We start from the raw sequence: 27,132 nt of genomic DNA, 5'->3' as shown, positions 1-27,132 counted from the left end.
CTCGTTCCCAGTGAGATCTTTCCAGAGCACGCTCGGGAACCGCAGCCCCTTCCCCATCACTGCCTCCGTGACTCCCCCCGCCCACTTTCCCTCTATACTGCACGTCACCCTCTGACCCACGATGTGTTTTTCAGTTGATCCCACTTATTATCTGTCCCACACGAGACTGCAAGCAGCCGAGGGCGGGGTCCGTGTCCCCGGGTCCCCGAGCCATCCCGCACACCTGGGGAGGGCTCAGCGGAGGTTTGCCGGACGATGGCTGACGCACAGCCAAAGCACGAGCGGGTCACCCGCCTACCATGTTGTAGCGCTCCAGGAGCTCCGGCGTCACGGGGTAGCGCAGCCGCATCTTCCGGTACAGCGCGTGCTTCTCGTAGTAGCTCACGAGCTCCACGAGGCTCTCGAAGTAGGCCGAGGTCCCCAGCACGAAGTGCCGGCCGTCCCGGTGGATGCGGCAGTGCTTGACCTTGCCCCTGGCCCTGGAGGGGGACACCACGCAGAGCTGGCCACCGAGACCCCAGACGCCACACGGCTGTGCGCGCCCCGCTAACGAGAAACCACCTAGCTCCCCGTCCTGGGGGGCCCGGGAGAGAAGCGAGGTTCGGCCCTCCTAGGGGATACGACGATGGCAGGTCTTCTCAACACGGACACAGAGAAAGCTGTACCTTACAGGAGATACGGAGTGACCCAACAGCTCGCTCCTTGTCTGCCTACTCTCCCTGACCCCAGTTAGAGGACTTGCCTTTGGGAAAGGCCAGGTGTCCAGATCAGGGTCTGCAAACAGGGACCCGAAGGCCAAACGGGGGCCCCACCCCTCCCCTGCCCTCACTTTTATAAATAAAGTTTTATTGACACACAGCCACAGTCATCCACTTGGGTGATGCCTGTGGCTGCTTCCACCCCATAGCGCTGGAGCTGAACGGCTGCACCCGAGACCACAGGGCTAGAAAGGCCTACAGTAGTCACCCTCCAGTACTTTATAGGAAACGTCTGCTGGTCTCTACTCCATGGCTCTGGGCTTTGATGCCCACATCCTTGAATCTGATCTTGAGTGGCTCAACTACGACAACCCCCAATTCTTTTTCCCCCCAAACAGCAAAGCAAACTTTGACGGCCTCACCCTGCTGACACGGGAGGTGGGAAAAATCAAGAGCAGAACACAATCTTCAGTCTTCTAGCTTTTATCGGCAAGAACAGGACCATTTGGGAAAATAAGCTTTGACCCTAACTTCACAGCCGAACGGCATCTTCTGAAACTGTCTAAAGGCATAATTAGGAGGCGTGAGCTATGCGTCGTTTAAGAATCTCGCACCTTAGAGGGGCGGCCAGGTGGCTCCGCTGGTTAAGCATCTGACTTTGACTTCAGCTCAGGTCATGATCTCGGGGTCCTGAGATGGAGCCCATGCTGGGCTGCTGGGCTCCCGTGCTCGGGGGGAGCCTGCTTGGGATTCTCTCTCACCCTCCCCTTCTCCCTCTGCCTCACTGCCCCCCACAAGCTTGTGTGCAGTCCCTCAAATAAATAAATATAAAAATTCAGCACCTTAAAGATACTTTTTGTTTTAAAAAACACACCCTGTTAAGCCGGACTTATGTCCGGCAAAAAAACCAAAACAAAAAAAAAAACCAAAAAACGTGCTAGAAGAGTTCTGCCTCCATGGCTTACTTGCAGGGATATTTTATTAGTATTTCTTAAAAACAAACAGCTGAGCAGAGAAACAAATGCAAGATAAAACTATAGTAGGATCCTGTTAGTATTTTTTAAAGATGGAAGCGAATTCCCACACACGGAAGAGCACAGTATTTTCCACAGGGACATACCCATGGAGGTCATTTGGTTTTTTTTTGTTTTTTTTTTTTCCTGAGCCCACATGGAGATACCAGTTATAAAAATGTGCTTTCTACCAGGACGAGGACTCAGATGGGATGGACCACAGGGGGCTTAGCTTTCACTATGATGTCTTATTTTCTAAGAATATATTTGCATAATAAAGAAATTTTAAACTTTTGGGGCACCTGGGTGGCTCAGGTGGTTAAGCATCTGGCTTCAGCTCAGGTCATGATCTCAGAGCCCCGGATTGAGCCCCACATTGGGCTCCCCGCTCAGTGGGGAGCCTGCTTCTCCTTCTGCTCAGAGAGAGGGGCTCATGCTCTCTCTCTCTCACTTGCTCACTCTCTATCAAATAAAATCTTTAAAAAAATGTTTTTTTAAACTTTTTACAAAAGTTCCCTGGGGCAGGGAGGCTCTAGGGTCTGGAAATTAATTAAGAGTAGGGATCAGGTTCTGGTTCCTTCTGGGAACCTGACTGCACCTGTGTTTTCCTGTCCACAAGGCCAGGGACAGTTCCTGTCTCAGGACAACTGTTAGGACCGCCATCCGACAGCCCAGGGTAAGCCTTCTGCGATGTGTCCGGCACCCCGAGGGCTAGGAAAACAGAACCAAGGTCAAGCCAAAAGGAGCTTTCCTGCCAAGAGAACAATCAAGAAGGGAGACACACCAGGGCTGAGTGTGAATCACACCTTCCAGGCCCCTGGAGGCCATAAGCCCTTGACACTGTGACCCGAGGTCTCCCTCGGCTCTGCCACGAAGCCCTGTGCCCACGTCCCACTGAGGTCCACGTCCTATTGCTCACACCCGGACAGCAGCTGCACAGACTTGAAAGCAGACACTGTCCCTCCCACAGAGATCCATCCAGAAGTTCAGTCTGTCCCTCCCAGAGATCCATCCAGAAGTTCAGTCTGTCCCTCCCACAGAGATCCATCCAGAAGTTCAGTCTGTCCCTCCCACAGAGATCCATCCAGAAGTTCAGTCTGTCCCCCCCACAGAGATCCATCCAGAAGTTCAGTCTGTCCCTCCCACAGAGATCCATCCAGAAGTTCAGTCTGTCCCTCCCAGAGATCCATCCAGAAGTTCAGTCTGTCCCTCCCACAGAGATCCATCCAGAAGTTCAGTCTGTCCCTCCCACAGAGATCCATCCAGAAGTTCAGTCTGTGTTCTCTGAGCCTAGAACACCACCTGGCACAGGAGAGGTACTCCACAGACACTGGGGAGGGGGCGGGGGAGGGAAAGTTCCTCCAGACCCGTGCTCTCCGTCCGCCTGGAGCCCATGCCCCACCTTGTCCTCCTAGCACTCCCACTCACCCTCTGTCACCTGCCCGTCCACTCTGTGGCACTTACTGCACAACATTACAGTGATGTGTCAGTCATGTGCCTGACTCTCCTGCCCCAGGCAACACTTCTCAGTGAGGGACAGCGACACCTACCCCACACCATGACCACAGTGAATTAGAAAAAGTCTCTGTGTCCAGGCAGGGGGAGGTCATCTTTGACTATTACAGTGACCATGACCCCCACGGACACGCGGTGGGTGGAGGCCAGGACATTCACCATCCCAACACAAAGGAAATAGCCTTCCCCTCCTCTCCTCCTTAAGACACCAGTACCTTGTCACTGGCTCACTCAGCCAGCGCGTCCCGACCACCTGGCAAGCCAACACTCAGTAAGAGGGAAGTGCTCGAGAGAAACACACGAGGAACAGGACATCTCGGTTGCAGGGGGCTGCTGCCCTCATGAGAGCAAGGACTGGCCGGTTTGTATCCCTTCTGTGTTTCTGGAGCCCAACAAGGAACCTGGCACATAGTAGGTGCTCACTGAACACTTAAACATTTACTGAGCCCTAAAAATGAAAAACTCCAGCTTTTAGGGTACCACCAGTCTCACGGGGAGGGCAGGCAGGCAAACAGCAGGGTGGACACATAAGGCCAGGCCTCCATCTGGGGATCTCATTTTCATCCACATGGTTCCAGTGAAGTGATTCCAACCCATGGCCAGCCTGAAGGTGCCCAGTCAGAACCATGACACCCAGCTCTCAAGTAGGGGCCAGGGAGAACGTGGGGATCACAGGATTCATCTTTTCTACCCGACACCAGCTCCCAAGGGGAACCCAGTGCAGAGTAGCACCGAGACAGGCACACAACTGGCCTCCCGAGGGCTGCCCGGTGAGGCATGGATCCAGGCCTGCTGGAAGCCGGCTCGCCTCCTGAGCATCTCCACTAGTAGCCGGTAACGCCTCCTTTCTGGGAGGCCACTGAGTCTGGTTTCTGTCCCTTGTACCCCAAAGCCTCCCAACTGACAGAACTACCGCACAACTCAATGCCCAGCACCCAACATGGCGGCTGGTACAACAGGTGTTCATTAAACTTGCCCAATCCCACCCGGGAGGGAGGCAGCACCACCAAGAGCTTTGGGGGCAAGGGCAAGGTGCCAGTGCCAGTGCCAAGTAGCCCAGAGCCTCCCTGTCAGCAGCACAAAGCACAGAGGAGCCAGACTGGCCGGAGCCGGCACAGAGTAGGTGCTCAGCAAACGGCAATGATAACGAGCCTCACCACCACCACCACCACTCACCCAAGAAGGAAGGAGTAACGGGGGGGAAGGGGGCAGATCCACATGCCCAGAGGGCAGCCTGGCAGGGTCACCAAGGGGGATGGGCCAAGGCCACAGCAATGGAAGGAACAGGAGTGCCCTGGGCGCACCAGGGCCCCTCCTGTGCCGCTGGGAACCATCATCACCATGTGGGAACGTGGTCTGGAGCTTCTGCTTCCTCCCACTTTTCCTAAGGAGAAATCTAAGCTTCCAAGTGCAATTTCCTAGTACTTAACATAACCACGCGGGCTGAGGCTTGGTCTGGCCCATAAGCCTCTTGAAACCTCCCTGTGGCTTTGAACATGGGTAAGTCCAAGTCTGAAATTCTGCCTCAGTCCCAGGACAAGGCTGTGTGGCTCTAGACAGGACGCTTAACTCTCTGGGCCTCCATTTCCCTACTCACAGTACCTCCTCTACTCCTCATGGGCTGCAAGGAAGGACTCGGGTAGATGAAGCCTCAACGGCAGGCCCGGGTCGGGAACGTTCTTTAGGGCTCCACATACTGGGGTAGGGGAGATGCAGGGACAGTAAGGTGAACTGGGTCTGAAACTCCCCGACACTGTCTCTGGGGGAAACCAGAGGAATCTGGGGTCTTGGGATGGAATTAGAGGACAGAACCACAGTCCTGGAGAAAGTCGGTCCCTGTGGCCTTCCTAGTGCCCGCGCTGGGTGGGAGGACAGCAGGTCTGTCACGTCACTGCTCTGGGCTGCCAGGGCTGCCTGGGTTCAAATTCCAGCTCCGCCATTACTGGCTGCATGTTTCAGCGTTACTTAAGCTCCCTGTGCCTCAGTCTCCTCCTCTGAACAATAAGGATCAAGGTCATGAAGTTGCTGGAAGACAGAATGAGCTCACAGGGCAGGTGTAACTCTCAAGGACCCAGAGCCGGGCCCCGCACACAGCTCCCCTGAGCGGACGCTGCTCGTGCCTTCCACAGCCGCACGTGCCGGCTCCCACCCACCCGCTCACCTGAAGGTGATGGCGTACGAGTCGGTGCCTTCTCGCCTCCGGATGAGGAAGGCCCCGTCCCGGGGAACCCTCATTAGCATGTCCTCCGCTTCCCCGCGGCTCAGCCCGTCGTAGTACCACCTGCGGCACAGGGAAAACGGCCAAGTGAGACGGCCACCCACGGAGGAGGCGGTCCTGGGCTCCGAGGCTGCCTGGAAAAAGGTCCCAGAAACCACTGTGGAAATTACACCGTGGGCTTCCCCACCCAACAACGCCGCTGAAGACGGCAATTTTTTTTAAAAGACCACCAAGATGTAGCTCAGGGAAAACATTCCTATAGTGGGTTCTGCTTGGAGCACGAGAGAAGAAATTTAACCTACCTGTACCCATCCCACCCCTGCCCCCCATCAGCCTGACCAGGGCCAGCATCCGTCAATGTGGACAGAAAATCGGAGGCAGAGAACACAGGAACAGAATTTCAGGTCTTTTTGTCTGGTTAGTCTTGGGTTACTTTCAAAGATATGAAATGGCAGATTTTAAAAGGCAATCTATACAAATTTAGATAAAAGTAAGAAAGCTGCCGTAAGTTATAAGGCCTCTCAGAAATGTACACTTTAGCAGCCTTCTGCTTAAAAATAGCTCCCCCCCCATTTCCAGAATGGGTTAACCTTTTGCAAGGCATAACTAATATTCATTTCACTAGATAAAAATGAAAGAAAATGTGTACAATTACTTTCTTTTTGTTCACTTGCACAATGAACAGGGAATGAGCTTTGACAAGCAGAACAGTATCACCGGACCAAAATTCAGCTCCGAAAATCAAAGCCCAAGAGCTCGGGACTGTGAAGGTAAGGGAGGAGAAGGGCAGGGAGAGGCCAAGGGATAGGGGAAAAAGGCATAGTAGGTGTTTGGAAATGGGGGCCATCCTGGGGAATTTAAGAGATCCTGAGGGCCTGGGTGAGGGGCCTTGGGGGAAACTGGGCCCCGGCACACCCACAAGACTGGCTTTTCTGACTGCTGAAGCCAATCCGCCTGGGTGTCTGCACCCACTAAACCTGGCGTCTGAGGTCTGCGGCCCCGGGAGCATGGGCACACGTACGGCTTTGACTCGTGGGGGTTGGGGTTGGGCACGGGGTCGGTGAGCCGGAGCTCGAACTCGGTGCAGCGCAGGTGCGTCTCGCGGTAATGCTGGATGAGGTCATAGATGCTGGTGAACATGACATTGTCGGTCAGGAAGTACTTCATGGTCCCACCCTCCATGGTGGAACGGATCCGGCAGTGCTGGACCCGGCCGGACCGCCTGCAGGGAGAGGGACAATGTCAGCAACGAGGCTGGGCCCACTTGCCCTGCCAGCACCCGGGGTGGCAGAGAGCACGCAGGAGGGTGGTCCGGGGAAGCGGGGGGACCAGAACTGCAGCCAAGGGCACTGACAGGGAGGCACTATGTGTGGCCAAACAGACCTCCCTCTGCTCTTAGAACAGGCTGGTCCTTTAGCCTGGATTCCAGAACATTCTACCTACTTCCTCCAACTACATTTACCTACCTAACTCCTACTCTGGAGCCAGAAGGCCTTTGTGTAAATCCAGACTCAGCCACTTATGTGCTAAGTGACCCTGAACAAGTGACTTGTCCTCTCTGAGCCCCCATATCATCATCATCCCTGTGGTCTGTCCTCGCTGAGCTGTCCTAAGGACTGACCAAGATCACACACGAAATGTGTCTAGAACACTGCCTGGCACATGGGAAGCATCTTGTAGGAGTTAGCTGTCACTCTTATAGGTATGTTGTTATAATGTGTATCCTTCGGGTCTCCACGGAAACACCCCTTCTTACAGGAAGTCTTCCCTGACCATCCCCAAGCCCCACGTTACATCAGGCCCCGCTCGTACAGACTTCTGTGTAACATCCAGCATTTTCTGCACTGCACGTTATCACAACTACAATTATAGATCATTAACTCCTTTTTCATTGTCCATCTCCCTGACCAAACTCTAATCGCCATCAGGACAGGGACCCGGTCTGCCAGATCGCTGTGCCCAGCACAGAGCAGTCACTCAATGCACACCCTTTAGTGAATGAAAGTACTAATGAGTCAGTGAGTGAGAAAGCTCCCAACGGCTCCATAAAGCTGCCTTTAGAATCTCTGCTTTAGGGACAAGAAAACAAAGACAGAAGGAGGCTGAGTGACTTGGGGTGCCCTACCTGCTCTAGAACCAGGACTGGGGGATGGTGGGGGGGGTCTTTGAGTAAGGCCACATTGTCCTTAGTGCAAAGTCAGATCCTGTCTTGACTTAAAATGATGATGATGATACTTTGCTCGTCATGGATTTTTCATTACTTCTGATTTTTTAAACATTTTGCACTGAAATACCACTAGTCTTGATTGCTGTGTTTTGGGCCTCACCTGCCTCGGCCCACCCCTGCCCCACACAGATCCCTAAATGAAGTCTGGGGTTCTGGTGGAGCCTGAGTCGCACAACTCATGCCATGCCCCGCCCCACCCCCACCCAGCCCGGACCATCCGCAAGGGGCAGGCAGCGTGCGCCTACCAGAAGGACAGGGTGTAGTCGTTGGGGAAGGTCTTGCTCTCTCGCACCAGGAAGGTCCCGTCTTTGCCCCCCGTCTCCGCACAGTACTCCTGCAGCAGCCTCTCAGCACTCGTCCTCTTCTCCACCTTCTTGTGGAACCACTCCTCCCCAAAATGCAGCTCTGTGGGGGGTACATCCTGGGCCACAAGAGGAGGCATTTCTGAACACCTGGACCAGACCCCCAGCATGGCCAGACCGGTCCCTCTGCGCATGCTGGCTCGGGACTGAATAGCAGACAGGCTGGCATCGGCTTGCCTCACCCCAAGAAGTCTGGGAAGATGGCTTCCACAGCCCTCCCTTGCCTGCTGCCATGGGTGGTGGCCTCCTGGAGTCCTAAGACATTGACAAAGGGGCCCCCAGTACAGGTTTCAATTCTACTGCATAGGAGTCTGAGAGCCATAAAGCCCTGGAAATTGCCCTCATCATAGCACCGAGGATGGCCAGGAGCCAGAGGGGAGAGGGCAGGAAAGCTGGGAATCAGGCTGGAGATGGGGCTGGACGGAGCGTCCAAATGACTTCCCTTCCCACCCAGAGCACAGGCCCACCAGGCCCTGCAGAGAGCCGGAAAGACATCCTTGAATCTCATTGGTTGGTAAGCCAGCCAATCAGAGAAGAGCCAGGCAGACCTTGGTACCCGAAGGGGTGGCTCCTTGGGCTGAGGATGTCGGGGCCTGTGGGCCATAGGACAGAGGACGGGTTAGGAGGCTGTGTCCCCTACCTGAGGCAGCTCCTCTTCTGCCGTCTGTTCAATGTCGTCGCTGAACGACAGCTTGGCATCAGCGATGGCACAGTAGTGCCGAGTCCATTTCTGGAAAGGGAAACCAGCATGAGCTCTCCCCTCTGTCTTCACCACATCAACTCTGGGACCCAGGGGCCCCGCCCGGCATCACCCCAGCATTTGCGAGGGATGAACCTTTCCCACTTTCGTAGACGTGTATGGTGGTTTCATGGAATTCCACCCCCTTCAGGACGTTTCTTTTAAAACATCTATTTTTGGGTTCTTTTGGCATTTTCAGGACTTTTTTTTATTCACTGGGTCTAAGAGTAGATACAACTTCGTGCCAAATTTCTAGTTCCTATTTATTTAATTTGAAGCCCTTTATGAATGTTTTTTTGGGCCTGGTGGCTGTCTTTTTCTATTACCTCCACTTTTTATGACTTTCAGGTGTTCTCAGCTAGTCTGGCCAGAGACTCTTCAACATCTGACTTAATTCTTTATTTACACATTAACAATTTTTAGTGTTTCTAGGATGTAAGAACATACATATCAAAATATATGCAAACAGATTTGCATGTCAGATTAAAGGATGTGAGAAGTGGCACGAGCATTCAAAATGCATTCCTCTCACCCAAATAAGGGTTCCGGTCGAACTGTCCCAGATGGAAGGGTAGTAAGGAGTTAGGAACTGAACCCTGGACTGAAAAAAGGACATCAGTGGACCAACTGGTAAAACTGAAAAAAGGCCCATGAATGAACGAGTGGTAGGGGACCCATGTTCATTTCCTGCTTCCAACAATTACACTCTGGTTATAGAGGATGTTAGTATTTGGGGAAGGTGACTGAAGGGTACATAAATATTCTTCATGTGTGTGTGAATGTCCATTATGTTACAGGGAATATAAAGTGATTTCAAAGTAAAACATAAAAATGCAGAAAGAAGGGCGCCTGGGTGGCTCAGTGGGTAAGCCTCTGCCTTCAGCTCAGGTCATGATCTCAGGGTCCTGGGATCGAGCCCCACATCAGGCTCTCTGCTCAGCAGGGAGCCTGCTTCCCCCCCCTCTCCGCCTGCCTCTCTGCCTACTTGTGATCTCTGTCTGTCAAATAAATAAATAAAATCTTTTTTTAAAAATGCAAGAAGAAAAAGAAAAGAAAGGTGAAAACGGGAATAAGATAGGAATATTCTCAGAGTTCTCTGGTAGGCCTCAGATGTGCTTAAGGCCCTGAGAAGGGGAGCAGGAAGACCCACCTGGTCGATGGAATCCCACATGTACAGTTCACCCTGTTGCTTGTGCTCATCCTTCTTGTCCTCCATGTTGACATCCACATCGCCCCGGGGGCCCAGCTTCTTATGCTGAGGGGAAAATACACACAGTCTCCCTCAAGACCCAAATTTAGGATCTTGGAGCTAGCAAGCATTCATCCCCATCAGCCAGACAGCCAGCATCTATCTGCTGTGTCGACCTCAGGGCCTTTGCACTGCCTGTTTTCGCCGCCTGCCTTCTCTCTCACTACATTCAGCTCTGTGCTCGGTGTCCCCTCCTCAGAGGAGCTTTCCTCAGCTACTTGATCTAACAATAGCCTCTACTCCCCTTCCCATCCCTGTCACTCTCTGGCCACTGGGAGTTATTTTCCAACTCTGGGCCCTTTGTGGTTCCCTGTGACTTCTGCTTCCCTGTCAAAAAACATAAGCCCCACGACGGCAGGACTTTGTGCGGTTCTCTGTTGAATCTTCTGTGACAGCTCAGCAGATAGTAAGTGCTCGATAAACAGTGGGTCAGTGACACCACCTGGATGTCCCATGTTCTCTGCCACACACACAGGGAAGGGCAGGAACAGCCAGTCCGATGGCCCAGAATGCTGGGCTGTGGATGGCACACCGGGGACACAGAGTTAAGGTGCTTTCTCAGCTGTGCAACCCTGGGCAGGAGGCTACACATCTCTGGGGCTTACAGTTCTCATCGGGGAGACTAAGACCATGACAACAACAACCTACATCCAGATGGGCGTCAACATCCACGCAAGGCCAGTATTCGTGAATCTTGATTCTGGTGGCCCAGAGGAGGGAGCTCAGGGTTGGGAGTCCAACCGGGGCTCAGATTCAGGGCCTTACTAGCTGGGTGAGAGCTTGTCTCGGTCTCAGTCACTTCCCCTGTGAAATGGGGTAACACCAGCCCCTGCTGGGTCCTGTCAGCCAAGGGGCATGAAAGCCACCTGTCAACACTGAGGCGGCATGTGTCATTTTGAACGGCCTCGAGCTCCCTCTTGGGCAGGAGCCAACCGCAACTCAGCTGAGCCACCTTCTAGACCTCAAGGTCCCCATCTGGAAAATGGGCCTGGGGGCTGGGATTTGCCACCCCTCAGGGCTGCAGGAGACTGGATAGCGTTTACTGTCACACCTAGCCAGGCTCACCAACGCTGTTCTTGCCCTCATCCCTGAAACAGAAAAGGAGGGAGCCACAAAGTACCAATGGGGAGGCAAAGGGTGCTCTGATGGGGCCTCCCCGACCTCACACCCTAAAACAAGAGCCAGAAAACCTCTGGGGATGCACAGGGACCGGTTCCACGAAAACAAAGCTACAGGGAAATGCACCCTCACTGACCTAATGCCTGAGAAGCCGCGGACCCTGCCGGGCCCAGCTCTTGCGGCCTCTCATCCTGCCTTCCCCAAGCTGGAAGCTTCCCTTGGTGTCTTGGGAAAACTGCCCCGGCGTCATAGCCAAATCCTCCAGATACACTAGTGCCTTTACCCTGAGGGCACGAACACGCCCCCCCTCCGGATGAGCCTCTGAGAAAGCCCCTCACAGCGTTTGGCCCTCCTCTGGTGACTGGTCTACCCACTAGACCGTGACCTCCTGGCAGGCAGGGAGTATTCCCAGGGCATCTGGGTGGCCCAGTGACAGTCTGGGGAAAGTGCCACCCGTTCACACCACCCCCACGTTGACAGAGTTATTCCCCCAACCTGAAGGCAATGCCCCCCTCTGTGTGGTAAACACCTGTCCGTCCTTCCACACGAACCTGCCACCTGTCAACAAAATCCATCCCTCTCCTTCCACCAGGGGCTCAACCGGAGACTTCACATTCGGCCGCCTCTGTGGGAGCTGTGGACATGTGACGGTTCTCACACACAGGGCAGGACAGGCTGGGACATACCGAACTGACATCCCACTTGTTTGCCAGAAATCGTGGACCCTGGACACGTCCAGGTTGCCCCCTCTCTAGGCTGATGCTCAAATGGGCCCACAATCCACCATCCACCCCACACACGGGGACCACGTCCCAGGGCAGACCCCTCACCCCTTCTGCGCCAGCGACCTCCTTTGAAGTTGGGGAAGACGACAGACCCGTTTCTCAAAACATTTACAATGCACAGAATTTTAAGAGAAACTATATTGAAATACAGTTATTAAGACCTTAAATATTTATAATGTAAATAGGTGTGCTTCTTTATTAGCTTTTTATAGAAGATCTACAATCAAATCGATTAGCCACCATAATTTCAAAGCAGTGATGCATACAAGATTATTTTGAGATATCTGTACTAACTGTAAACACGATATAAAACTATCCATGATTTCTGCTGGTGACAAAGCCCCAAGTGGCTTGTTGTTGATATTCACAAGGGAAGGAAATGTTAAGTTTTAGTTACAGATTAATAAAAATAAAGAGGTCTGGGGCACCTGGGTGGCTCAGTGGGTTAAAGCCTCTGCCTTCGGCTCAGGTCATGATCCCAGGGTCCTGGGATCGAGCCCCGCATCGGGCTCTCTGCTCAGCAGAGAGTCTGCTTCCTCCTATCTCTCTCTGCCTGCTTCTCTGCCTACTTGTGATCTCTGTCAAATAAATAAATAAAATCTTTTAAATAAATAAATAAATAAAAATTAAAAAAAAAAATAAAGAGGAAACATTTCCCCTCAAGTTCACATGCTACCATACCCAGATTCTGAATGGATTCTCTCGGGGTCTACAGAATAAGAGGATGCTGGTTCCCTTGACAGCCTTGTGGACCAGCGCTCAAACCTTCTAGAACATTCTCCCTCACTTAAAGAAGATATGACCTCTTCTTTGCTTTAAGCTACAATATACCTGGTCTCTTCGTCTTAGTAATAAAGATCCCCAAACATCACCCTTCTCCCTGGCATCCTTGGCACTCTTGGGCACAGCTGAACCTTCATCTCTCCCCCTTGCCAGCAGCTGGCAAGAGACCCCCTTCAGCCATGAGCACACACAGCCTTTTGGGGCAACTGTCCACCTCCAGTCCGTGTCCATCTCACACACTGCACTGGGAAACAGAGGCACCTCGAGGTTAAACGACCTTGCCCAGGGTCGCTCAGGGAGTTAGGAGAGCTGGTGGGAGTCCGGGCAGTGGGAACAGGACCTGGGCTCTGAGCCACTGGCTCTCCCGAATGAATGCCAGGCCACCCGAGGCCACCCACCTTGATGATGAACTTCTCCCGCAGCTGGCTGGGTGAGGGCAGCTGGTCAGCGCTGGCCTCCGTGGGCTTCGTCAGCAGCTGGTCGCCAAACACCTCCTTGAACACCCGGGCCATGTGGCGCTGCTGCTCCACGCAACAGTGCTCCTCGATGGACAGGATCACTGGGAAGCTGTGTGCGGGAGGAGCGGGCTCAGCCCAGCAGATGGGGGGTGGGGCCGGGGTGGGAGGTGGTGGGGGGTGCAGAGGGCACCAGTGTCCCAGCACCAGCATCCTCCCAGCTCCAGAACCAGGGAGGGACTTGCGCTTTTGGCCTGAAGGGGGCGCCAACACTCAGCTGAAGACTTGTTGGGCGAGACCAGAGGATGGAGGCTGGGCAGGTAGGTAGGTGTGGGGTGTGTGTGGTGTGTATGCGTGTGGGCAGGGGCGTCTGTCCACCTTTCCCTTAAAGACGAACCACCAGGAAATCAGCCAACTGACCTGGAGGTGACAAAGGCATGGTCTTTGATGGCCTGCACGACGTCATCAAACTTGATCTTGGTGGTCCGCGTCCAGCCATGGTAGATGATGGGCTTCCCGTCGGGCCCGTCCCAGCAATCCACTGAGGGGAGAAACATGTAGTCCTGACACCCGGCCATCTGTCCCTGCCTGGAGAGTCCACTGACGGCAGCCACACCGCGAGGGGGGTGGGGGGGTGGGCATCTGCCAGCTTGGCCCCAGGCCCCCAGTGGCTCAGTTACTTACGTGGGGGCCACACAGTAACTCCCCTCGGGGGCTGGCAACACGAGGAGCCCTGTTACTTGTGTACATGCACTACTTGTGCAGTTATGGGAAGACCGTAGTTGCTTAAAGATCCCCAATACAGTCATCCCAAAGAAGCTAGTTTCAATGTTTCCTTTTTTATTTTTATTTTTTTAAAGATTTTATTTATTTATTTGACAGAGAGAGAGATCACAAGTAGGCAGAGAGAGAGAAGGGGAAGCAGGCTCCCCACTGAGAAGAGAGCCCGATGCAGGGCTCGATCCTAGGACCCCGGGCTCATGACCTGAGCTGAAGGCAGAGGCTTAACCCACTGAGCCACCCAGGCGCCCCTGTGTTTCCTTTTTTTAAAAAATAGATTTATACTGTGGGATTGGTTTCTGATCTCCCTCGGCTTGCTTGTTCTGCTAGTGGAAATAATACAGAGCAAGGAGATGCTTATTTTTCTCAGCTTCATAGGAAAACATTCAAACAGAACTAGGTTAGGTAGCAGGTAAATATCCCCTCATTTTCAACCCCCAGAGGTACCAGGAGCTGATTGCTTCATACTTAATTTTTTCACACTTGCTTTTTCCCGGGAAGGGGGGCATACACCAGACAACCATCTGTAGGGTTAAGTGCCATTCGGGTCTGATGGTCTGAGGTCTGAGGTTTGATAAAACTGCACCCTCCGTCAGTGCTCTGGGCCCCTTCTCAGCCCAGTGCACCTGCGCGCTTTAACAGGTGCAGACAGGCCGGGAGGAAGCAGCGGGCTCCCGAGCACGTCCAGGGCCTGTGGGTGTCCGTGAGCGGCTGTGACAAGAAGGGTCAGATGGCATCCAAGGCCGGGCCAGCTGCCGAAACACAGAGGGCTCCTGCCTTCCTCCGTGAACAGCCCGGAGGGCAACTGAAGGAGAAAAGCAGCCTAACCAAGCCTCCCAGCCCCGCCACCACATCAGGACACTCTCCAGAGGCCCCGGGCCGCCGCCCCAGGGTTTCCCACTCCAGTCCGGCCAGGCTCGACACCACGCCTCGTCCTGCGGGGAGACCCTCTGGGAACGGCGGCTGCCATTTAGTGACCGCATCCCCCACCCCAGGCTACGGGTACCTGGGTCCTCCCGTGGCCTGTCCCCGTCACCCACACAACTCAGGCCTTTCAGACAACGGGAGCATCAAGCAGGGACATGGCAGAGCTCCAGTCCCCCCGAGGGCCCCCCACCCCGGACGAGCAGCACTCACGCTCAATGCAGCGGCAGCCCGCCCGCAGGCAGCGGATGTAGGCTTCTGTGGACGACTCGCTCCGCAGCTGGTCGCCGGTGAGGTACCTGAGGGAGAGGACGCCATGGCCATGGAGGGGACAGGCCCGCACCCTGGGGCGTCTTGGGGAACTCCTCAGCCCAAGTGCCCAACATCCTGAATTCTTCCTGTCTAGAAAGATCCACAGTTAGGATCTGGGCCAGACACAAGCAAACGTGTGGCCACCCCGGGCACAAGTCTTGGGCTCCAGGCCACAGTCACAGGACGTGAACAACAGCCATCTTGGTGATCCAAAGGAAGGGTCAAGACTATGTATTCTTTGGAGGAGAAGTTGGTCCAGGGGTATCAGGAGTGACACTGACTTACGGCAATCAATTAAAGACCCTACTATCACCCCCCATGCCCCACCACCACGGTGCCTGCTAGGAGGCCCTTAGTCCAATGATGGGCCGCCATTGTGGTACCAGGGCTCCAGGCCGGACACAGGTCTTGAACAACGATTGCTGGAATTCACTATGCTTTGAACTGTGTCCACCAAAACTGACATAAAAATGCATATTTGTACGCACTTTCCTCCTCCTCATGTCCGTGCCCCACACCCCTTTCAAGAGTTCACATTCCTTCACCGTCCTCTGGGTTTGGCAGCATTCAGCACTCTAAACCAACGGCCGCGGCCGACAATTAGTTTGCCCCTAAGAAGACATCACCTTCCAAAACGCCTTCTGACTCCTGCCTGCGGTGACACATGGGAAGGTACCAGTCCTGCCGCTCTCCAGATGGCCAGGCCCCAAGATTTTCACCCTCTCACCCTCACCTCACAAGCTGACTACACAGGGGAACCTGAGTGCAACTTCTCCCTTCCAGTCTACCCTCTCTTTTGCAATTGAGATAACTGGGATAATAAAATGTAAATGTGAATGTGTTGCTCTCTGACTTCGAAGCTATCAGTGGCTCCTACTGCCAAGTGCCCTTTGCTGTAATTTTAAAGGTTCCACTCAGGCAGAACTGCTGTCCTCCTCTCCTGCCACTCACCCTCCTGGACTGTACGATCTAATAATCTTAACAGACCCCCTCGGCTCCTCCTGCCCCCAGGTCTTTGCACGTGCGGCTCCTCCTTGCCTCACCACCTGTACTTCTCTCAACAACTCCTGTTCATCCTTGAGTAAAAGGAGGCTTTGGGGGCACCTGGATGGCTCAGCTGGTTGGGTGTATGACTCTTGGTTTTGGCTCATGATCTTGGGGTCCTGAGATCAGGCCCCACACAGGGCTCCATGCTTGGTGGGGAGTCTGCTTGTCTCCCTCTCCCTCTGCCTCTCCCCAATTCATGGGCTTGTACTCTCTCTCTTTCTCTCTCTCAAAAACTGATAAATAAATCTTTAACACAAAACAAGGGAGGCCTTTCCCCTCCGAGTACCCAAGGACAGGGCTGCTCCTGCTGTCTCCCCTGCTATACCCCCCATACCCAGCAGGCACAGGGAACACACTCAGTAAGTACCAGTTCAATAACTCATTCATTGCTTTGCTGTGGCTACCCAGAGATGTCCGTGAAAGCCAGCTTTGCCAACTTGCTTTTTAGGGTCATAGGATAAAACATGATTAATGCAAATACCAACTGGGAAAGGTGGGGTTACATTCCCACATCCCTTCCAGAAGCTTTTGTACATTCTAGTCTGAGCAGCATGGCCTTGGAATCTGCCTGCTCCCACACGCCTCCCCGGAGCAGGGTGCTGGCGCACCGCCCCCCCCCAACCCGGCCCCTCAGCCCGTCACAGGCTCACTGAGAAACTCACGTGTTATGCGAAGAGGAGATCCAGTAATGGGACAAGGGATTGTTCATGTCCTGCATGTCCACCACGTCGTACTTCTCATCCCAGATGCTATTCTCCCGCGAAAAGAGGTACGTGAGGAACTGGGAGAGTCACAGAGGCAAGACTGTCATGAGGGTGATGAGGACGGGTGGGGCCTGGATCTTTCTGGTCTCGGCCAATACTGGGAGATGGAAGCTCTGATTCAGGAACTCAGAGGAAGGTCTCCTGGCCTCAGGCACCCAGATTTGTAAGGCAGAAGGCTCAGATCACAACAGGATAGATAGACACCTTTCACTCACCCATGTGATGTTTCCCTTTGTAATGTGAATCCGGAGATAGTGGATACTACAAACGTACCTGCCTCCCGCGCGTAAGATTTAAGGCATAGTAATACCATGAATATTTGTAAGCTCACCACCCAACTTAAAGCAAAAGAATAGCACCAGTAGGGGCACTTGGGTGGCTCAGTGGGTTAAGCCTCTGCCTTCGGCTCAGGTCCTGATCTCAGGGTCCTGGGATCGAGCCCCACGTTGGGCTCTCTGCTCGGCAGGGAGCCTACTTCCCCCTCTCTCTCTGCCTGCCTCTCTGCCTACTTGTGATCTCTCTGTCAAATAAATAAATAAAATCTTAAAAAAAAAAAAAGAATATAACCAGTATCCTAACATGGAAAAGGCAGGAAATTTCCTACCCCAATACCTCACTCAAAAAAAAAATCGGACTGAGTGGCACAGGGCTATACTCTGCTGCCTGGAAACAGCCTTCCATGAGGCAGGAGTACCCCAGTCCTCCTCTCAGCCCCACCTCCCCAGCTGCTTCACCCGGGGCAGATGCAGACGTCCCATCGGCTTTTCAGTCTGGTCGCCATGCCTGCGTTGTGAGACACTCCCTGGCGGCAGACGTCGTCTGGTGGGCAGAGCCAAGAACCCCCCCAGGACACACAGGCCCAGTAGAGAAAGACGAGCAAGACAGAAGGCGGTAACTCAGAACCTAGAAGAAAACCAGCTCTCAACCAACAGAGTCAGCTGGGGGGCGGACGAAAGCAAAGCCTTCTAAGGGAAGAGAACTGGAAAAATAAACTCCAGAGGTCACAGACGTGAGTCAAAAAGATAAGCCGAGTTGACAAGGAGCCCACTCACCTCATCGACAAACAAGAAGGGCTCGGCAGTCTCCCTCATGGTGTCATCGATGAACTTAGTCATCCGCTCTCGGACTTTGTTCAGATCCTGAGCCCAAAGCTCCTTTGAGTGACAGAGAGAGAACAAGAGCTCATCAGAAGGAGGACTGGCAAAACCCTTCCTCTCTCAGGATCCGGTTTCCATCAAAGACCAAAATATCAACCTATTTCAGGTTCACATGCGATCAAGTGCCACCTACCACGCGTGACTCTGTACTTCACAAATATAAAGGACCAAAGGGTTGAATAATTTAGTCTTTGGGTCACGGCCACTCAAATTTCTGCTCCTGTACTGCAAAAAGCACCATAGACAAAACATACACAAATTGGCATGGCTGTGTTCCAATAAAGCTTTATTTACAAAAAGCAGGTGGTGGGCCGGATTCGGCCCCGACCAGAGTTTGCCAGCTCCTGCCCTCTGCTGGCTCTTTACATTTACTGGCATGAAGAGGCCACTGAACATGGGTCAGACTGCCGGCTACCCACTTGGCTGACCCTGGCCAGCTACACCCCCTCCCTGTGCCCCTCATCTGTTACATGAGAATACTTCCTAGCTGCGGTTTCTGTGTAAGACCGTGTGAAACAGGGTTATGGATTTAACCCAGCCTCTGGCATACAGACACTGCTCTGATCCCGGCAGCTGGCTCACACCATCCTTCTCCTTGGACGGTCACCTCGGTTAGTCCATGTGACTCTGCAGGTCGTGTGTCGTCATTGGAAAGAGGAGGAAACAGAAACTCAGGATGTTACGGGACAATCCCAAGTTCACACAACTAGTAAGGAGCAGAGTGAGGGTTCCAAATCAACGGACACAGAGTGTGTCCTCTTTTCAAAGAGTCAGCCAAGTCGGGGCGCCTGGGTGGCTCAGTGGGTTGAACCTCTGCCTTCGGCTCAGGTCATGATCTCAGGGTCCTGGATCAAGCCCCGCATCGGGCTTTCTGCTCAGTGGGGAGCCTGCTTCCCCCTCTCTCTGCCTGCCACTCTGCCTACTTGTGATCTCTCTCTCTCTCTCTCTCTATGTCAAATAAATAAATAAATAATTTTTAAAAAAACGTTTATCAAAAAAGAGTCAGCCAAGTCATGCTGCTCAGAGTTTTGGATAATGTCTGAGACTCACATTCAGCAGGTCAAGAACAGTTTCTGGAGCTTAGACACGCAGGAGCCCATTAGAAAAAGAACACACAGCATAAACGAACTCTACTCTTCTCCTAATTCCTAAAAGCCCATATATTCATAGGCACAAAGATGAAACCTGGCACAGAGAGTAGTCACCTTTGACTCATGTTTTATGGATTCTGAATATTCTAAAACCTTGGCCTTCCAGGATAACAAAAGCAAATGTGCTACCACATCCATGTGTGCTTGGATGGGAAGGGTCAGACCAGGATGTCAGAAAGAAACAAAGGCGTGAGGACAGATGCAAATGAGGTGGTGAGAAACGGTGCGTGGGTCGCAGATCCACACTGAGCCTCTGCTGTTGACCCTTGCAAATCTACCTGGATAGGGACACAAAACAGCCAGGAGGCTGGGGAGAAGCCAGTTTATCCGCCCGTGAGGTGTCACGATCTTTGAATACGAGAACACGAAACCCAAATCTTGGCTGCCTAATGCAAGCGCCTCCCCGGCCCTTGATGCGCGCCAGAAGCCAGGGGTTTCCTCCTTCCTTCTCCTACAAAGCTTTTGCATTTATTAAAAAATAGGGGTGCTTAGCCCGTGTAACCTGGAACTAGCCTGGCTGGGAATAAAGAAAGTTTCTACCTAAAGGGGCTTCAAATACCAATATTCTGGGGGTTAAAAAAAAAAAAAAAATTCTACCTACTTGGTGTAGGGGCAAGTGCCAGCAGCACTGGGCATAGACTACATGCCAGGCTCCATGGTAAACCTTTATCACATATTGGCTCATTTTGAACTCCCACACCCCCAGGAGGTACGTAGGACTCTCCACATTGCATAAGTGGAGAAACAGAGACTTCAGCCATTGACCGAGACCTGACCATGAGCCCGAGGCCGACCCAGGGACATCATTTCTGGAGTCTTCCTTTTACCTGCTCTAGGGCTGGGCTGTGGTACCTTTAACTAGTCCACCAGTGGGAACTTTGAAGTCACTTCCAAGTTTTCATTTCTGTTAAAGATTCTGCCACTACTTCTATAGGACAAGTTCCTAGAAGGGCAATTATTTCATCAGAGTATATAAATTTTTTCCCCTCAAAGTTTTTGTTTGAATTGCATATTGCTGGCCCCTGGGCGGCTCAGTCAGTAAAGCATCTTCCTTCGGCTCAGGTCATGATCCCAGGGTCCTGGGATCGAATCCCACATTGGGAGCCTTGCTTGGCAGGGAGCCTGCTTCTCCCTCCAACTTGTGCATGCTCTCTCTTTCTGACAAATAAAATCTTTAAAAAAAAAAAAAAAAAAAAAAAAAAAGGAAAAAAGAAAAGCATGTGCCCCTCTCTGCTTCAGGCCACCAGGAGCCCAGTACCCAGCATATAAGGTGCCCAGACCGTGCGTTTGCCCCTTCAGTGTACCCCATTTTAGCTCTCGTCTCAGGGGGCACACACAAGCCCTCTCTTGGTCACTCTGGTTCAAGCCCACATGGGGAAAGCATGGCCTCTCCGTGTCCTTGGTCCTCACTCATCAGGCACCGTAGCGGCTACCGCCTTTGTCTGGGCCTCCACATGGCTGACCTTGTGCAAAGCATATGTCTCTGTTCATTATTTTCTCTACAATCAATGAAATCTGAATGTGGGATATGCATTGGGTAACATTAAGAAGGTAGCGTTGGGGGGCGCCTGGGTGGCTCAGTGGGTTGAGCCTCTGCCTTCGGCTCAGGTCATGATCCCAGGGCCCTGGGATCGAGCCCCACGTTGGGCTGTCTGCTCAGCGGCGAGCCTGCTTCCTCCTCTCTCCCTGCCTGTCTCTCTGCCTACTTGTGATCTCTATCTGTCAAATAAATAAATAAAATCTTTAAAAAAAAAAAAAAAAAAAGAAGGTAGTGTTGGTGGGAGGACAGGACTACTGTGGTTATGTTTCATTAAAAAAAAAAAAAGTTTGTATCTTTAGGAGAGATACAATGAAGCATTTATAAGTGAAAAGATCCAGTCTGGGTTTGCTTTAGAATATTCCAGCAACAATGAAGAAGAAGGGGAAGTAAATGAGGAAGAGGGGGGAGGGCAGGAGGCAGCCAGGTGTGGAGATGGAGGACAGGTGAAATAAAACCGGAAACACGTTCATCATTTCTTCATCTAAGTGACGGGTACACGGTGACCCGGGATGCCAGCCTGTCCGCTCCTGTGTCTGATATGGTCTGCAATACGGAGTTTTTGGAAAAGTAAATGAACTAAATATTGCTATGAACCTAAAACAGCTCTAAAAATATAAAGTCTTTAAAAAAAAAATAACAAAATAAAAAAATGAAATTAGGAGGAAAAAAAAAGCAAAGACAACTCCAGCGAAACACATAAAAAATTTAAATACATGAATATGCACATATACAAACTCACAGACAGAGATCATTACTCTCTGACGAATTCTGGGAAGCAGGGCTCCCGGCCCCATTTACAGAGGAAACTGGGGAGCAGAAAGGTCAAACCACCTGCTTGAGGTCACACAGCTGGTAAGAAGATCTCAGGTTTCTCTTAGTTGAACTGGGGAGTTTCTCAACCGCAACCCTATTGACCCTTGACGGGAGAGGCTGTCCCATGCATTTCAGAATGTGAAGCAGCGCCCGGGGCCTCCACTCACTACGGGCCACTAGCCTGCCCAGCTGTGACGACCAAACATGGCTCCACACATGGCCAGTATGGCCTGTTGGGTAGAGCCACTCTGATGGAAAACCACCACCCCAACACAAAGCCCCTTCACTCCGCCACCAGTCTGTCCACAAACACGCGGGGACACTCCCCCATGTGTCATTTGCTAAAGGACAGCGGGGCTGTCTTATCCCCTAGAGGACCTGGCAGGATCGTCTGCCAGGTCCCATCTTCCCATCAACCAGGGAAGGCTTCCGGGAAAGGGACACGTGCAACGTGCCGGGAGGAGCAGACGCCAGCTGGTCGGGGGACACACCACCCCCGGACCCTGGGCGGCTCTTGCTTTCCCCTTTCTCGGTCTGCGCCTGGGAAAGAGGCCCAGAAGAGGCTGTTCTCTTTCCAGAGTCTGAGACACCAAGGTGGCCCTGGACAGGGAGCCCCCGTGTTTCAGGCAATCACAGGTGATGTGGCAGCTGGGGAGAAGGGGAGACGCGCCTCTCACCTGCTGCTCGTGTAAGAGAAAGCGCTGGAAGTCGTGCAGGTAAACAGCGGAGGCGTCCGGCCGGTCGGTATTGCTGTCCTCGGGGAAAAGGAGGGTGTTTAGACAGAACACAACCGTAGAAGCTGCCACCAAACACCCTGCGAGGCTCTGGGGACACAAGGTGACAGACACTACACCCCCGACCTCAGAGGATGCAAGGAGGGGCTGTGACACCCCAACCTGGGAGGGGGCCCTGAATCTGCCTTTTGCTGCTCCCAGGGCTACCGGCGTGCTCTGGGATCTACAGAGAGCCTCCGGGAGTATGGCCTCGGGGGACACAGTACAATAAGGAGAGGAGATGACAGTGGAAAGAGGGGAGCCAGATTGAGACCTGGAGGGCTGAGGGAGGCTTTCTGGAGGACGCGGCAGCTGAGGGAGTCAGAGAATGAGAGGGACTCACCAGGAGGTAGAAAGGGTCTTGCGCAAAGGGAAGCAGGTATGCAAAGGCCAAAAGAACGAACAACAGAAGGTGGAAAGAGGCAGGAGTGCAGGGAGAGAGCAGTGCAGGGGGCAGGCCTGAGCCACACCGCAAAGGCTTGGGTAGGGCTGGATGTGGACAGAGTCTTGGGGAAGCCAACTCTGGAGAAGTGAACAGGGCCCATCAGAGGGTCTCCTCAGAGGCCACAGTGCAGACTTTGTTCAGCCACTCAGGGCTCTGAAGTAGGAGTGGAGGGTCAGATGAAGTCCCCCCAGATTCTGGACAGATGGGGAGACACGACCTGAAGATGCACAACACGGGCTTTGGGGCAGGCAGAGGCCCCCTGTCAGGATGATTTACTGTTTGAGAGAAGGGAACCCTTCACGTGAATACAGGGACACTCCACCCTGGCCCGCAGCCTGGTGACAGATGGCCTCGGGGTCAGAGGCTGCTCGCGGTTACTCAAACACTGGGACCTCACAGGACCAGCAACCCTGGTCTCTACAGAAAGTGTTTCCATAGAACAGAGCTTTCCAGGGAAATCTGTACTTTACCCCAACCATTCACAAGGGTGTGTGTGTGTGTGTGTGTGTGTGTGTGTGTGTGTGTGTGTTGGGGGGGTCTTTTTAAATATACAAGATAAAACACACTTTTAGCTGTTCCCTTGACTAAACACTCAGGGTTCAAAGGCTTTGGTGTTTAATTAGGATTTGTATGAATCTGTGACCTTCTTTGCTAACCAGCCTCATGGTCTAACACTAACTTTTCCTTAAAATACCGCACAAAAATCACATCTATTTCACATGGACTTTGCAGTCTTGAGGTTTCTGGTTTAGAAAGGGACAGAAGGATCAGTTGCCAGAGTTTCCTCATCAATGAGGGCCGGTTCGGAAAAGCAGGCCCAGGTCAGCATGCCTCACACCACTCTATGTGCTACTAGCTCTAGGGCAAATATTCCTCCCAGGCAGACAGGCTTGGGAAATACAGAACACTTCATTTATCCCACGCTCAGGGAATTAGTACCAACAGTAAAGGTCTTGGGGCACATGGGTGGCTCAGTCAGTTGAGCATCTGCCTCTTGGTTTTGACTCAGGTCATGATCTCAGGTTGTGAGAATGAGCCCTGTGTTGGGCTCTGAGCTCAGCACAGAGTCTGCTTGAGGTTCTCTCTCTTCTCCCTCTAAACCTCTGCCAGCTCACTCACACTCTAAAATAATAAACCAATCTTGGGGTGGGGGAGATAAGAACAATAAAGGTCCTGACAAGTCCTGCAACACTTACACTGTAATAATAATACCACTGTCATTATTCACAAGCCCTTTGCCATCCCACACCCTGCGTGAAGCACTTTATATGTGCCAACACATTTTACTTCACTTGAGCCTGCTTAACCAGGAATTTCCCAAACTCCTTTCTGGGAAAGCAAGTCCTCAAGCATACGTGCTTCTCTATAGAACCTTCTAGGCCACCCTCCTACCATGCCACAAACCCCTTTGCTGTTCCTGTTTATCCATGCCACAGGCTCAGGAAAGACAACTCCCCAGTAGGAGACCTTGTCCCAGTGCAGACCAGTGGCTGCCCGTAGAGGCGGCCCTCTTGGCACAGCTGGCCCAAATAGGAGGGCCCATGTGGGCACCTGTTCCCAGCACAGCCACCCTGAACATGACCCCAGAAGAGATGCCTCACCCCAAGATGAACACAGAAGAATCTTTTTTGAATTCATCAAGAATCTGAAATATAAAACAAAGAAAAACACATAAAAAAAATAACATTAGACAAGGCGAGCCGCTCATGCAAATGAAGGGTTTTAATTAAAAAATTATAATTGGTATGAACTATAAATAGGCAAACACGAGAGAAACTCATCAACAAAAGGGAGTCGTCTTCCTCACCCTCTTCTTAGTCTTATTCCTGAGAAGCTATCAACCTCGGTAATTTGGTAGGTTTCCTTCTAGAATGTGCTTGATGGATAGTCGTTTAATTACATCTTATATTACATCCATGTCTCTAAACTTTCAGCTGTTTGTTCTAAGTGGTCTATATTATTCTGCAAACTCAAACAGTCTTGCCTCACTACTTTGAAAACCCCATTTTCCATAATACGTACATCACGGATTTTCTGCCCTTGCATTCAGTATTACAAAGGACGTCCATAAACAACATTTGTGTCCAGCTGCACAAGTATTTCCATCGGGCAGAATCCTAGACTGGGAAGCACCTGGGCGGGTAGGGGGTATGCACATTAACTCTGATACATTCACCGCGCTACTCTCCAAACGAGGTCCCGACCAGCACCTCCACCAGAGAACGCGCGACCCTTTCCACACCTTCACTGTTGCATTTCAAGTCTGTAAATTTCTGAGCTAAGTTTTCATCTTCAAATTCAAGAGCAAGAAAGAAATACTGGACAGCCTTGGTCCTGCTCTTCACAGCCTGCTGCTCTCACCGTGGATGTCGCGATGGAGAGCTCCTCCACCAGGAAGCCCGCGGTAGCCCTCCTGCCAGCTTCCACAGAGACAACTCAGTGGCCAAGCACCTTACACACGCAGGTGCACATGCACACACACACGCAAACACACTCATACTGTGTCTGCTCCTGGTTAGGTAGCAACACTTAAATGGTCTTTCATTGAGTCTGTGATTGGATAAGCTTTCGGAAAAATGTGGGGCACAGGGGTGCCTGGGGGGCTCTGTCAGTTAAGCGTCTGCTTTCGGCTCAGGTCATGATCCTGGAGTCCCCAAATGGAGCCCGGGCTCAGAGTCAGGGCCCTGCGCTCAGTGGAGAGCCGGCTTCTCCCTCTCCCTCTGCCCCTCTCCCTGGCTCGTGCGCATGCACGCGCTCTCTCTTCAAATAAATAAATAAATAAATAAAATCTCAAAGAAAAAAAATTAGGGCATAAATGGAAATGCAGCCACTGGGATGTTACAAGCAGTTCATGATGTAAACAGCTCCCCTGCTCTGGCCTCCCCGGTCCTCTTGCCAAGATGCGTGGAGTCCAGGATGACACGTGGAAAAGCAAACTTCTAGAAAAGGTACCTCCAGGCCCCCAGGAAGCATCAGGAGATCTGTGTAAGTCTCTGCACGTATGCGCTTTTTTTTTCCCCTGGAAAGATGACCTACAGCTTTAATTGACATCTCAAAAAAATAGGTCACCCAGAAAGGTTAAGAGCCACTCTTTTAGAAAAACTCAGAAGTACTTCCTTCTATTTACGTGTCATTTACAGCATAGCCATTTCTTTATTAAAAAAAAAAAAAAAAAAAGAGAGAGAGAGAGAGAGAGAAAGAGAAAGAGCGGGACTTGAGGCAGTGCCTGCACGCTCTTTGAGATCTGGATTTATTTGCCACTTAGATCCCTAGACCAACCTAGTGTTTAAAGCCAGATCCCTTCCAAACCCAAACCCTGATACTGGTCTCCTTACACCTGGAGAAAACCCCTTCTTTTCAATGAAGCACAAAAAAAGCCCCACCCCATTTCAGCCAGGTGGACAGCTGGGACAAAGGAGGTGCCCTTCCTGCACAGATGCTTCCAGAGCCAGAAAACATGGGGAGAAACACCCCAGCTTCCCCTCTCGTATGCCTGTATCTCCATCCCAATCACCCCATTGGCTGACCCTGCTGGCAGAAGCACGTGGGAATGTGTTTTGGAGATTCGTCCCACCCCACCCCCGCAGGGTACAGAGCAGGGCAGGAAAAGGACTGAAAGCAAAAAGGCTCACCACTTGCACAAACAAAAGCAGAATTCAAAGATGCAACGGAACAGGGAAGGTGTGGCGGTGGGGGTCACGGGGAATGGAACTCAAAAGGCGAGAAGATTCCTGGGCCCATCCAGCAGAGCAGCCAGACATGTACCCCCTGAAGTAGAGGCTTGGGGGAGGGGAGAAGCATCAAGAGGTCTCTTCCAGAAGGGGTCTCACTCCAGAGTGAGAAGCAAGGGAAGCAGGTAGTTAGATGGGAGAGTCGAGCTAAGCACTGGCCCTGCCTGGGATGCACCAACCTTCGGATGCCGAGAAATCAAAGACCCAGCCAAGGACCTTGTGAGTGCACAGATGGTGAGGTGAGAGGAGAAAGGAGACAGTGCAGTATCCCGAAGACCCGTGGCTTTGTGGGCGTGGAGGTCACTGGTGAGAAGACCAGATGAACGGCCGAGGAGTGGGAGGCCTGGACCCATGGCTGGGACAAGGTCAGGAAACGGAGTGGGGGCGAGACAGTGATGCTGATGGGGCTCCTGGAGCGGGTCCCTCCACAGGGCAGGGAAATGGGGCAGCAGTTGGACAGCGGAAACATGTCAGGGACGGCATTTGACAGATGCAAGAGGTTACAGCATGCCATGTCGTAACCTAACAACAT

At 52.4% G+C, this 27,132-nt stretch overlaps 1 protein-coding gene across 4 annotated transcripts in view; it reads right to left on the bottom strand.

Moving 5' to 3' along the window:
* The window catches only part of LOC111152978 (phospholipase C gamma 2), a 140,304-nt gene that overhangs the window by 46,456 nt on the left and 66,716 nt on the right, over positions 1-27,132 (bottom strand). For 2 of the 4 annotated variants that reach the window (XM_022511757.1, XM_022511758.1), the window contains exons 7-19: positions 24,471-24,514; positions 22,329-22,401; positions 18,043-18,144; positions 16,889-17,007; positions 15,081-15,166; positions 13,584-13,704; positions 13,107-13,275; positions 9,923-10,027; positions 8,674-8,763; positions 7,917-8,092; positions 6,466-6,666; positions 5,388-5,507; positions 299-479 (exon numbers count right to left, since the gene is read on the bottom strand). In XM_022511757.1, coding sequence (XP_022367465.1) covers positions 299-479; positions 5,388-5,507; positions 6,466-6,666; positions 7,917-8,092; positions 8,674-8,763; positions 9,923-10,027; positions 13,107-13,275; positions 13,584-13,704; positions 15,081-15,166; positions 16,889-17,007; positions 18,043-18,144; positions 22,329-22,401; positions 24,471-24,514 — 1,587 coding nt within the window. Of the gene's footprint in view, positions 1-298; positions 480-5,387; positions 5,508-6,465; positions 6,667-7,916; positions 8,093-8,673; positions 8,764-9,922; positions 10,028-13,106; positions 13,276-13,583; positions 13,705-15,080; positions 15,167-16,888; positions 17,008-18,042; positions 18,145-22,328; positions 22,402-24,470; positions 24,515-24,891; positions 25,611-27,132 lie in introns of those variants that run through there. The other 2 variants (XM_022511760.1, XM_022511759.1) reach the window with 2 other exon arrangements.

The sequence above is a fragment of the Enhydra lutris genome, unplaced genomic scaffold (assembly GCF_002288905.1).
Source record: "Enhydra lutris kenyoni isolate GAN:26980312 unplaced genomic scaffold, ASM228890v2 scaffoldscaffold30, whole genome shotgun sequence".
Taxonomy (NCBI): Eukaryota; Metazoa; Chordata; class Mammalia; order Carnivora; family Mustelidae; genus Enhydra; species Enhydra lutris.
Note: the sequence above shows the minus strand (reverse complement) of the source record. Positions and strands in the feature narration are given on the sequence as shown.